Source organism: Musa acuminata, chromosome BXJ1-10 (assembly GCF_036884655.1).
Source record: "Musa acuminata AAA Group cultivar baxijiao chromosome BXJ1-10, Cavendish_Baxijiao_AAA, whole genome shotgun sequence".
In the NCBI taxonomy this organism is placed as follows: domain Eukaryota; kingdom Viridiplantae; phylum Streptophyta; class Magnoliopsida; order Zingiberales; family Musaceae; genus Musa; species Musa acuminata.
Window position 1 is genome coordinate 31,387,253 of NC_088336.1, and position 13,110 is coordinate 31,400,362.

Below are 13,110 nucleotides of genomic sequence, written 5' to 3' on the forward strand. Positions count from 1 at the left end.
ATGCACTAATGTGTCGTGCCCTTTCGACAACACTAAGAGACCCAACTCGATAATAGTAACCCCGCTTTGAAGTCATTCTTAGTCAACTCCTTTGTCAGCTTGCAAAAGAGTTTGAGCTCTATTTTCTTGAAAATATACATTCAAGACTATCAGTAGAAATGCTTCTCAAACTCAAGTAAAGGAAAGGGGTAATACTCTATAACTTTGTCATTATATTTACTAACAAGATCCAAGGAGTGCAAGAGGTTCATCCGTCACTTGTGACATAGGCTTTCATGATGGGAATCAAACTCTCTTGCTTTTTTTTAGTCATCGGTGGAGAGACCACCAATAACAATACTTAAGGTACTCTAAAGAGTCAATCAATTCATTGTTATAGAGACAATGGTCTTGAATAAGCGTAAGAAGATGCATAAAAGGTCGAGGCAGGAGCGACTGTCGTTAATCCTAACCTCGAGGTCACCACAATGAAGGAGAAATTATCAACCCGAGTTGCCTCACCCAAGACCTAAGTCGACTCCATTGAACATGATTAGAACTGAAGTGTTTCTACAAATTAAAGAAAAAAAGCTCTTAAAGAATCCTCTGTTAATCTCGGATTTTGATGATGAAACCAATTAATAAGTGATTATTACCCAATCGGCCGCAAGAGAGGACGATACGCCAAAGAATTGGATGAAGAGTCGAGGGACCAATGACATGCTGGACGATATGATTAATGCTTAGTATTAATTGTCTAGATCGAAGTATGTTTTACATGTGCAGGATTAACTACGATAGCAAGGCATGAGGCAAAATGAAGTCTCGGAGTTAAGGACGCGATTTCATTGGGAGTTCGAGAGTTCGTCGGAAGTCCAGATGTTCGTCGGAAGTTCTGTAAGAACTAACCGAGAAGTCTCGAAGCTTGCCAGAGAAGCTCGTCGGAACTCGCCAAGAAGATTATCGTGAAGTCTAGAAGCTTGCCGGGAGTCTGCTAGAAAATTGTCGAGAGATCGTCGAAAGTTCGCCGGAAGCTCGTCGGAAGAAACTAAGACTTACGGACTTATTTAGCTTAAGTATGTCTTAGATTTCGTAGTTAGCACGTAATTATGTTTGAAATTGGGCCAACTCAATTATGGGCTAATTGGGCCTATGTAAGAACTGTGTTGGGCCCAATGAAAAGGCCCAAACAATGCCCCAAGAGATCACACCGTCGTAGCATAGTCTTCAAGACTGTGTTAGTTGGTGGTACCATCGGTCTGGGCGATGGTACCACCTAGACAGCCTCCGAGAGGCTACAGGCAGTGGTACCACCAGTCTAGGTGGTGGTACCGCCTAGTGTCAGGCGATGGTACTGCCCAGTGCAGTATCAATGTCAGACTGACACTAGGGCGATGGTACCGCCTAGCACAGGTGGTGGTACTGCCCGGACCTAGGAAACCCGGGATGAGATGTTTTTAGGCTCCAAGTTTGAATCAACTTGAAGCTTATAAATATCTCTCTCATCCTTGGTTAAAACACATAAGCATGGAGTATTTTAAAGTGAGAAAATGTTGTTGCAATCACTACAGAAATCCCCTCCTATAGTCTAAGTTTATAATTCTATTTACGAGGAGTGTGTGATTGTAAGGGTTGTCTCCTAAACCCGGTAAAAGGAGAAGAGGAGTGTAAGAAGGAGGTTAATCTTTGCCTATTAAAGGAAGATCGACAGTGGATGCTGGTGGCATCGACGGAAGAGGAATCGGAGAAGTGGATATAGGCCATGACGACCAAACCATTATAAAATTTGCAGGTTCTTCTCTAGTTTGCATTTCTATATTTGAGCAATTTACATTACTGCAAACTGAATCTTTACTTGCCTACTACATTCACTTCATATACGAACGAGATTTCAAGCTATCTTTCCAAGTTCGATTTTTAATGTACAAAAGAGTTTTATGAAACCGACGTAATTTACTGCTGCACTAATTCAAACCCCCCCCCCTCTTAGTGCCGACTTATTCTTAACATCCTTAATCGATGAGGACACTATCGGAGAGAAGAGATAAATTCAAATATTATCGCTTCCACCATGATTATAGACATGACACGAAGGATTGCCATAATTTAAAGAAACAAATCAAAGAATTTATCCATTGAGGACACCTTGAGCGATTTGTCTGGAGACATCGAGAACTTTCCCCCTGACCTAAGGGACTAGTGGAGTGATAATCAATGTCATCGACGAACCAATCTTGGGGGAGATAATTTTTCAAGTCATAAAGTCTATGCCTGAGCTATCATTAAAAAATGCCTAAAATTAAAAGACAACCCGAAAATAATTTTCAAGGGAGAAGAGATAGAGTATCTCGATCCAGACCCAGACATAGCTAGTAGTCTGATTAATACTTAAGTAAAGAAAATCATACAAGTATCTCTATTGATATTATATACTTAAACACTTTTTAAAACCTTCGACTACGTAACGTGAGAGGAGGAACTCATGCTGTTTCCAAAGCCTCCTTAGCATTATCCTTTTTCCTTTTATCTTTATTATTACTATTATTATTATTATTTATAAAAAAAAATAGATTTTTGAATGTCACACGAATGAATAGTAAAACATGTTCAGGAATATTCGATGGTATTTTAAAGTTTCAGTTGTTCAAAGTATGCAAATACCGCTAATATTCTTTACGTTGATCAAAATTTGTTGAGATCGGAAATTTTGGTGAAACACTGAGTTCTTTCCTAGTCTTCTAATATAATGGCAATATAATGCTCAGATCTGTGCTAGTTAACGAATTTTATCGGTATATATTTCAGGATAAACATGAAATTTAAAAAAATAAAAATCTAAATAAGTAACATGAAAGCATATGGATAAATATCCTGGATTAACAAATTTTCAAGTCTCCAAAGATTTTATATCTACTCTTTTCGTGTTGTGCCAAAATCCCACACGCTGCTATCCTATCTTGTCAAACATCAGTTTTTTTTTTTTTTTGGCACGATTTAACACTAGAAAAAGAAAATATACATTTTTTTAATATTATATTTTAACAGATACATAAAATGATTACTCAAGTGCTGTGCACTTGTGTTCCATATTGAAATTAACATTATAAGTTTTTAATGCAACTTTACTATTAATTTAAATTAAAACTGGTATTTAAGCTAATGAATACACACCGATATATGGTTCTTGGAAAAATAACAAAGCAAGTCGAAAGAAGGCAAAATAAGAAAAAGGAAAGAATAACAATTATCAATAGTAATAAAAGCCATTGACTGCTCATCAAAGTTAGAGAAGAAAGAAATCATAAGGTAAAAGAGTAAATAGAACCTGTGCAAACACAAAACTGCATTTTCCTAACCTACAATTTTAATGTAGCCAAAGGAAAAATCAATGCACCGTTCATTGTTTATATAAACTAAATCACGAAGAAATGGAGTGAATAGGTCTTTGGCAGATGCAGAATAAATTATTTGCAGATTAAAGAAGCCTTTAAATCCAGATCATTAGAATATCTGAATGGATCTGACGATCTAACTAAAAAAACAAAACTCTTGACAGCCAAAACCAATTGCATTCCTTCGAATTCACCCATCGGAGCAAGATCTAACATTGGATGACATCCATACATCACAATTCTTCAGATTCACTTCGGCAGAAGAGGGTTCTCGGATTTGGGCAGGGGAGCATCCAACAGTTAAAGACAACGTAAAGCTCATCAATAAAAGAAAAACAAGAATGCCTACACGTCCATGCTCACCGCACCAATTTTCTCGACGAGATGTAAAAGAAAATAAAAAACAACACAACACGATCGGATCAAATCACTGCATCAAACATGATTCCGGATAACTTCTAATCCCTATTGCTTCTCATTTTATTGACTAAATTAGATGTAACCTATATTGTTGAGTTTTTACCCCAACAAAGAATGTATTCGACAATTAATTCACAATGCTTGGTTGATGACTTCAAGTTATAACGAGGATAGCCAATTGAGTAGAGCTTCATTCACGAGCTCAGGGACTTCATCATGCGGACAATGCCCTGCCTGCAAATTGACGACGGTGGTGTTTGGATAGAACTCTTTGATTCTAGCTGCCTTGGCAGGCCCAACCCAAGGGTCTAAGTCACCCCATATCAGCAACAATGGGCATGAGAGTTTGCTAAGGACGCTGTTGAGCGTGTACTTGCTTTGGTTTGACATAAATCTCGTCATCAATCTGAGAAACACCATAACGTGGTTTATAATGTCGGTAAAAACTAATGGCGAATAAGTTGTAACTTTCAATTTAAGCACCTGTAATAAACTTCTCCAGCATTTGGATCCTCCGCCGGCTTAGTTATCGATTCCACAAGATAATTGTCCACGTTGGAGGCATTTATATACACCTGTGTCAACAGGGGAAAAAGAACGATATGGTTAGCAAACATTAAAGGCTCAGAAAATTATGAATGTGCATTTATAACATCGAAGCGATACATACTATAACATATTTTACTATACTGCACCCGGTAAAAGCTTTTAATTCATCGTCTACCCAAAAGGACCAGTCCTCTGAAGACCACTTAGGATAATCAACAAAGATTGATATCATGAACAACGATGTGGGTCATCGTCCTGAGACTAGAAAGGAATATATCCTCCCGTGATGAAGTATAAGAAAGGAAGATATCCTTCTTTTTACTTCATATATTCAACAACACCATCCAATTGTGGTTTATGTTGATGCATTGCAATCCGATAAGGGATGGCATTTAGATTTATTGCCAAGATCAAAGCAAGTCATGCAGGACTTCTTTGATAGGAGACTGTAGTCAGCTGGAAAGGATAAAATTTCCTAGACATGGAACAGAATCAACCTTGTGTCTATGCTACTAGCCTGGCTGTGACCATAACCTACTTCTTACCCACTCCGAATCTTCATGCTAATCAGAACACATTGAGTGGGCGGCGTCAAAGCAGTCACCCTGTCAAACCAGACCCGCAAGTAACTGAGCCGACACTAGAGTGACTATGCAGGATCCCTCTCAAATTTACCTTATACAAGGTCATTTGCTGCATGTCAGTTGAACCAGAAAGTAAAATTTAAGCCAGGAAGTTAACGAGAAATACTGTACACTTTTCAGGACTTTTTCAACACGAGCAGGTTGCTTTGCTTGCCAGAATAGGAACCCCAAGATTATTCTTTGGATGAATTCCTTCAGTGTGTTGAACACAAACTTCTGTAACACCGTCTCTTCTTCATTGTTCTTGGGCTGTTCACTTGGATTTTCAAATTGTCCAGCTGAATTTAGTAAAACAACTCCACGAACATGCTGAGCTGATTCAGCTGCTGTCATCAAAGCTGCAAACCCTCCAAGACTGAAGTGCAATATCTTCCATCAACAGTAAGTTCTTAATTATGAAGATGTAAAAAACCAAATTTAGCATGAGGCTAGAAAAGCAAGTCATAGACAGGAAGAACAGGAAACAATTGAAAAGATCATCAATACACCATAGCCAACAATGTAGTACTACAGCCAACAATAGACTATCACAACAAGCCGTAATGTCCCAACCAATTATAGACTAATAATTATCAGTCCAACCTACAAAACAGTGGCCTCGCAATAGACATGTGTTATAGGGATTAAATTCAAGATATTGCTCCTCATGGATACGTGTATGAAGATCAACAAATGAGTAGTACTCAAAAAAGCTATTAATTGAAATTTACAGTAAAAGAAGCATTAATAAAAGAGATAGCTAGAAAGGGTCATCCATGGCATTAACAGCAAAAGTAAACTATTTTAGACAACTCAAGTACACTGTCACGGACTTAGCTGGTTTTGCCTAAGTAGTGCGACACCCTTGCGTGTCCGTCCGCAAAGGTCAGCCTCCCCGAAGCCTCCCATTGTCCCTTAGGACCACCAAAAGAGAGAACGGGTTAGAGAGAACGTCTCAATCGGGATCCACAAGCAAACATCTCCGAAAAACACTTCATGGACAATGCAAATTACAAACAGACTTTACAAGCTCTGAACAGTTGCACAACAAAGGATAAAATGGTCCATTACAGACCGAAAATCCCTCGCACGTGTCCACATGACACAACTTTTATTTACATGCCTAAAGAGGCCACCAACCCAATTAAAATGGGACTATTAAGCCTTCGGCTGCCCCTCTACATGCTGTACAAGGTATGAACATACCAAAAGACACGGACATACATAAGCAGTACACCAAACATCCGGTTTCGAAGTTTGTCCGTGACATTCTCCCCCACTTATTCCTTCGACGTCCTCGTCGAAGCCTTTGTGAACACTGCAACTCCTCGCCTTTGTTGAGTCTTCAATCTTCTGCTCCAGCTGCAATGTGCCTCCTGGCTCCCAGCTGCTCTCCGCTGCTGTTTTTGAGTAGTCGAACCTTTGATCCGCCATGCTGCTTCAACTCACCAATGACTCTGACTCTGGTGTGGGGTTGGCTGAGTTGTGTTGATCCTTGTTGATTCTTGCGGATCCGCCAGATGAAGGAAAAGACCATCCTTACTGCGCCAGTCTCTCAAAAATTCCTCATGCTGCTTGAACTGGGTGGATGCTTGTTGGAGCTTTAACGAGCATCGTCTCGCAAACTTCTGAAGTTTTGGGTCCTTCCTCCACAAAATCTGCTCATTGACTCTTCTTCCAGTTAGTTGTCACATCCAAGTAGGTTCGCATCACTTCCGCTTTCGATTGGCATTTCGTTGGGAAATGAAGCGGACAATCTACTCTCAGTAGCACTGATCACCGTTGGTGAGGATTTGACAACTATTGTCTTCCATTATCTTCGAAGGGTCTTTGAACTTGTGCAGAGTTCCTCTGCTGGATAAATAAGAGAATTGGGGTACTCGGTTTCGCCCATTCTCTTAAAAGTTGAGAAGGCAAAGGTTACTTGACTTCGCCCGCCTCCTCGAGGTTGTACTTCATGCATCGAGCTGGTTACTGGCCTTCGCCTGCTTTTTGCTCACACTTCTGAAGCACTTGAAGTGTTTGCACTCCTTGCGTTGAGTTAGTTACTGTGATTCACCTTCTCAATGCAATTGAACTTCTTGAATGCAGAAAGTTTTCACCCCAACTTGGAGTAATTCTCAAATAGATGAGGTCGCCTCTGGGATTGTACCGTCTTCTCCATCAACCCTGCCGCCTACTCCACTGAGTAGCAAAGGTACAGCACCGCGTACTGCCTGCTTCGTTCCTTGGTCGTGCACTCTTGCATGACCCGAAGTCCTTCACTTACGGCTATCTTGATGAGAAACATGTTGACACCGGTCTTACGAAGTTTCTTGGCCTCTGCCCTTCAGCCTTGTCTCGGTACTTGGAGATTGCCTCTGCATGCTCCACCTCCTCGGCCCCTTTCACGACCAAGCGCTCTCCCTCCGTGAGAGCAAGGGATCAATGACTTTCACGGAAGTCCCGCCTCTGCGGTACCATGGCGCTACCATGCCCATGGCCCTACTATCCGTCGCCTCGCATCTGCATCCCTTTTCTTCATGATCAGTAGATGTGTCTCCGTGGCACTCCTCTGAGTCCACCTCCATTCTAACTGATGCTCCACCTCCAAGACCTCACTTTTGAAGCCATTAATGACACTTTCTGCTCAAATCTGACAAGGTCAGCATCTTCAGTTTTATTTACCAATACAGCTTCCCAACTGATATTATCAGAGACTGGTGTTCCTTGCAAATCAGTTAGAGAAGGCATTTCTAAAGACGTAGACTCAACCAATATGCCATAGAGATCATAGAAACCATCCAAGATCTTGTCATCATAGCCAAGAGCATTATAATTCTGTGAAGCACAAAGAGATATAGGGATGAGAAACGATAGGAGGAGTTAAATAATACAACTACATAGAGAAATTGATAATCTGATATCAGTTGCATTTACCAGACATACATTATACATTATACAGGATCAACAATAACAAAATAACAGCACCTTGATTGAAATTTCTTAGGAGCTTTTACCTGCAGACATCGCATAATGCCAGCAGAGATTCACAATCACATTGTTGATACCATTCCTGTGACAGATACGTGGTCACAATGTGGGGCACATTCATGTGACATGTTGAATCGGTACAACACTAAGCTAAAACTACAGGTCTTGCTGAAATGGGTGAGATTTAGAATCCAATCTATTTCCATGGTTCCTACCTTTTTTTCTTTGAGAGAATTAATCGACAAGACAATCACTTAACTGTAGAATCTGAACTACGTACCCCTAACTTATCCACTCTTAGTATGCACTGAGTCAGTGGCTTGAGGCTTACAATAACTATTAGATGCCATGATTCCACTGCTTTATGGTCAAAGCTGCAGGTTTCTATTTTCTTCACCTTTGTTTCTCTCTTTTTCTCACCTCCCTTATTCCTCACTTTCATGCTCCTTTTTCTCTTTTGAGGATGTAAAATAGGCAGTAATAGGTAAAATCAGATGATTTTATTTAAGCTCAATTAATTCTAGTCAGTTGCAACAGATTTTTGGCTATAAGTCCAAGAAATCAACAAAAAGTCTCAATAGTTACCTATAGGAATCGGCAGACACCAAAACTATGCTTATTTCCTAAAAGCCATTAGCATAATCTTTTTATTTAAAGTGAATTTAGTAGGGATTGTCTATTTTGTCATTTTGGTCTTATTTTTTTATTAACTACTATTTATGTTTAGGTGACTTTTTTCTTCTAAATCATATGCATGATAATTGTTTAAGTGGTGCGATACAAAGCTAAAACTATAGAACATGTTGAATAGGTGAGAATGAATATCTAAGTTCATTTCCATTGTTTCTGTGTGTTTTCTTTCTCTTGAGAGAATTGGTCAAGAAGACAATCATCAAAATGCTTCTTAGAATATTTATGGCTATTGAAAGTGGCCATGCTAGAAGGTGCTAGCGAGCTTAGCTAGTAAATGCTTTGTCCTGAAATTAAAACTAGGCCTACACCACTTACCCTTTACAAAAGAAAAAAAAAAGGTGCCCATGCTTTGATCAAGTGATGTGGAAGACTGAAGGAGTGCTACAAAAAGCAAGCGTCCTTTCTTTATGTGTGATATTCTTCCGATCTCCGATCTCTGGACTAAGTTACATATTCCTAACTTATCCAACCCTAGTATCCACCAAGTTTGTTTAGAGATCTACATGACTTTAACCTCTGATTCCTTCCACCCAACAATAATATTAAACTCCTCTACCATTTAGATCCCTTGTTAATCTAGCTTTTGTTGTTATTTTGCTCGTTTTGGTAGTGTTTGCTCAATGCAGGTATAACTTGCAAGCTAGGAGTCAAGAATTAAAATTAAACATGAAGACTGAGACCGTGACTCCACTGCCATTGTTTCCCTTTCCTTCTGCAAGGAACTGTTCCAGTAGTGTTACAGTTGTCCGATAGGGTTTAATTTATGATGCCTTGATCAGAATTGTTGAACCATCATCGGAAGAATGATGATTGTCATTCAATATAGCATTTAAGAAAAATGAAGCATGCTTAAAGGAAGCTCCTACGGATTAGTTTAACTTGAATAACAAACCTATTAATTGAAAATAGCAAAATCTTTGATTAACTAGTCAATTATGACCGATCTCTGAAGTACCAAAGTAGAAACGGTGAGAATGCTATACAAAATGTTTTCTAGCAAAGGAAAATAGCCATGACAAATCAATAAGTGAATTGGAACAAATCACCAGACACGAATACTATTGTAAATATGGGCCCCAAAAGCACCAAAACTGGACTATTTCAGCTATAGATGCAGCAATGTTCTGATAAACTAACATTATCAAAATAATAAGGCCAAACTGATAAGCAATTAGACAGAATAAGGAGATTAAGAGCTTGAGGATGCATAACCCAGTATCTGTAAGCAATAATTTCAGCAGGGGAGTTCTCAGGCGGGCAAGAGCCCAAACTAATCTGCTTCACGGCCTCGATTTGAGCCGCCTCCGGATCCTCTCTGGCACTCAACTCCAGAGCGAGCTGGATTTGGTACTCCTCGTCCATCTCCGGGACTGTCGGCTTGCTCAACGTGGAACCCCTCATCGCCGAGTCAACCACCGCTTCCGAAGCGGACGAGGAGACCGTACTCGGGCCTTCCCTCGGCTCCACTCTCTGTGCGGCAACTAAGGACGAGGAAGAGGAGGCTGAAGAGGAGGACGAGGAGGGAGGGGTGAAAGAGAGCTTGCTGGAGACGGAATTCAACCAGCTGGTGAGGCTGGAGACGGGCTTCTGATCGGGGTGGGCGTGGGGGACCTTGACGGCACCTTTGACCGGGGAGGAGGAGGGGGAGGCGGAGGCATCCGCGTCTTCCGTGTGGCTCGCCACGATGTGAAGCTTCTTGAGGATGTTCTTCATGCTATGCGCCCCTTCGATCCTCTCATCAGCGACCTGCCCCCTTCCTTTTTCTCGATCGCAGCGGAGCGATCACGATTCCTGATTCGATTTCTCTTCCTCGTTCGATCTCACGGGGGATCGGACGCAGGCAGCAGCAGCAGCACAGCAGAAGACGACCAAAGGTAAGGGGGAGGGAGTGGGCTGGCCAGCGCAAAAGAGGTCGAGCCAGTGGGAGCCGTCGGGGCCGACAGTGTACCACCGAGACAAATTCCGCTACGCATTGTGTTTCTCACCACGAAGCTACCAGCGTGTTGGTTGGTCAAATTATCCGGGTCCCAACATGCGGGGCCACAAACAAAAGCCGAGTATTCTCGCAGGAGAGGGTACGGTTAGATACTTTGAATTATTCGCCCTTTTTTTTAATTGCTGCCCGCGGGATTAGGTGCTTGGGATCTCACGCTGCCGTTGGATCGGTGATAGTTGGGCCCCGCGACACGATCCGACGGTTGTACGAGTTGTGGCACCGGTCACTGTTGCCTCATGCGCGTTTCAGCTTTAGACTAGTTTAGATCGGAACGGACAAATTTACTTAATATTTTAATCAAGTGGATCGGCACAAGTCGTTCGTCGACTCTGTACGACTCACTAATTCTTCGGCTACATTACATCGACGAAGGGATCGATTTCATCTCAAATCAGAATTGACTGTTATGATCCATCGGTAAGAACTGAGATAAACAAACATATGATCGATGGGAAATATGTGCGATCACCGATTGCAGATGATGCCAACGCGTAGGGTCAACCTCCTTCATAGCCAGATTGGACCACCTGCTAACGACGAAGAACCAACTTCATAATTATATTTAGAAACAATATAAATTTAGAATCCACAAGTCTTTTTATTTTTCAGATTATATATATATTCATATATATATATATATATATATATATATATATATATATATATATATATATATATATATATAGGGAAAAGCAATGGAATGAAGGGGTAGCTTTCCTGACTGCGTTAAGTAAGGTTAACGGTTGATGAATCATTAATGTGATTGCCACGTAAGCATAAGACCAAGTGTGGGTGAGTGAACATTATGAACACCCTTGAAACGATCGATGTGGTGGAATATTAACCATGTATTATTTATTTATTTATTTAAGTAAAGTATATTATTCTTGTAGAGTATATTACTTTAAGGAGAGAGAAATTCGTAAGAGACTAGTAATCTTTGGTTCCGGTAATGTCTACGATAAAACACCACATAAAGTTTTCTTGACTCGATGAGGTGTCATCTCATATTTTGTCATTCTAAGCACCACCAACAACATCAATCGCTAAAATATGATTCCCAAAACAGCAAAAAAATAGAGTGACAATGCAAAATAGGCAACCAGAATATGTTTTATTTATTGATTTAATGATAACATTATCACAAACCCAACTCTTATTAATAATTATAAAATCGATTTTGAAGTCGGATTCTCTTTGATGGTAGCTTTCAAGGGAAGACGCACGATCCGTGTGCTGCAAAAAATAATAATAATAATAATAATAATAATAATAATATGAATTATATTTTATATCTACTATTCTACGTGATATAAGAATGACATATTACTTACAAGGATCTGAAACGGTGGGTATGTTGCTGCTGCCATTACACGCCGCAGGTCGGGACTGATGCGACTTGTAGTATAGATTATAGACGACGGAAACGTGATCGACTAATGTGTTAGGCTCGTAACATGCACCGCCGGGTTGAATGGAGTGACAATCAATGCCACCACCGCACAGATTATCGAGGTCCTTTTGAAGTGCCACTGGATTCGCAAGGGGGTTTGCTATGCACCACGTACGAGCCTAACAAGTAATAATAATAAATACATCACGTATAGATCAGTAGTAACTTAGATTACTTATATAAGAGAATAAAAGCAGGTACTAGGAAACTAGTCGACTTACTACTCCGCGGTTTATTCCAACGTCGCTAGACTCTATAGAGAGAAAAAACAAAAAAACAATTAAAGGAGATCGATCGATCGTATTAGAAATATTTTGAATATTATATGTGAAGTAGGATGGATTTAGAGGAACCAGTAGTGATGGACGTACCTGTGCGGATCATTGCACTCATGAGGACGATCAAGGCGATGAGTCCACAGGAGGATAGTGTTTTTGCCATGGCCATTTTGTTTTCGGAATTACTTCTCGGTGTCCGATACTTGACGACTTGTGTTAGTAAAGTCACATTCGAGAGGCTTTATAGTGAATGCGGTGGTCCACATGATCGGAAGGGTAAATGCACCTGTTGATATTGTGATATAATTCATTATACGTAATATATAAGATGCGCTTGAATAATGGATATGTTCACTGTATATAATACTACTTTACATTTCTTATTTCCTTATTGTTTATCATAAGGTTTGGTGCATCCAACATAAAAGATATGCTCAAAAAAAAAAAATACAATGAAATTGGTACAATCTTACGGTGACCACATTCAACACTCGCGTTCAGCGGTGTCTCTGTTCGATCTGACCTTTGGAGCTAGAAGGAAGGCCTAATGTCATAAGAATGTCTACTTACTGACCCTCTCAATAAATGATTAAGCAAAGAGACTCTACCTCTAATTTATAGTACTTTCACTTCCGGGGGCAGCAATCACTCTCTTTTCGCATAGATGCATCCATCTCGACATAAGTGTCACCACATTTATGGCCATTGAACGCCATCTACTTATCCTTATTAAAGTATTCTTGAATCTCACCTA

At 40.2% G+C, this 13,110-nt stretch overlaps 2 protein-coding genes and 1 long non-coding RNA gene across 3 annotated transcripts; all 3 read right to left on the minus strand.

Annotated features, from left to right (window-relative positions):
* Positions 1-3,671: 3,671 nt before the first annotated feature.
* Positions 3,672-5,317, minus strand: LOC135596187 (pheophytinase, chloroplastic-like). The gene is made up of 3 exons (XM_065088140.1): positions 5,096-5,317; positions 4,275-4,366; positions 3,672-4,197 (listed from the first exon to the last, which is right to left on the minus strand). Exons 1-3 carry the CDS (start codon positions 5,315-5,317, stop codon positions 3,951-3,953), a joined length of 561 nt encoding a protein of 186 aa, XP_064944212.1. The 3' UTR covers positions 3,672-3,950.
* Positions 5,318-5,942: 625 nt separating this feature from the next.
* On the minus strand, positions 5,943-10,342 carry LOC135596186 (probable serine/threonine-protein kinase SIS8). Its single transcript, XM_065088139.1, has 2 exons — positions 9,842-10,342; positions 5,943-7,783 (listed from the first exon to the last, which is right to left on the minus strand). Exons 1-2 carry the CDS (start codon positions 10,340-10,342, stop codon positions 7,535-7,537), a joined length of 750 nt encoding a protein of 249 aa, XP_064944211.1. The 3' UTR covers positions 5,943-7,534.
* A 1,611-nt stretch (positions 10,343-11,953) lies between these two features.
* LOC135595101 (uncharacterized) lies at positions 11,954-12,562 on the minus strand. The gene is made up of 3 exons (XR_010480281.1): positions 12,450-12,562; positions 12,300-12,331; positions 11,954-12,197 (listed from the first exon to the last, which is right to left on the minus strand). It is a non-coding gene; the product is annotated as an uncharacterized LOC135595101 (long non-coding RNA).
* Between the last annotated feature and the right edge of the window lie 548 nt (positions 12,563-13,110).

What these genes read in the sequence shown, in the direction of transcription:
- LOC135596187 (XM_065088140.1), bottom strand. Translation starts at nt 5,317, where the DNA reads ATGACAGCAGCTGAATCAGCTCAGCATGTTCGTGGAGTTGTTTTACTA. An exon ending in TTGAAAAAGTCCTGAAAAGT is followed by an intron (nt 4,367 to 5,095) that starts GTACAGTATTTC and finishes CTGTTGACACAG; the next exon opens with GTGTATATAAATGCCTCCAA. An exon ending in GCTGGAGAAGTTTATTACAG is followed by an intron (nt 4,198 to 4,274) that starts GTGCTTAAATTG and finishes GGTGTTTCTCAG; the next exon opens with ATTGATGACGAGATTTATGT.
- LOC135596186 (XM_065088139.1), bottom strand. Translation starts at nt 10,342, where the DNA reads ATGAAGAACATCCTCAAGAAGCTTCACATCGTGGCGAGCCACACGGAA. An exon ending in TTATTGCTTACAGATACTGG is followed by an intron (nt 7,784 to 9,841) that starts GTTATGCATCCT and finishes TGTGCTTCACAG; the next exon opens with AATTATAATGCTCTTGGCTA.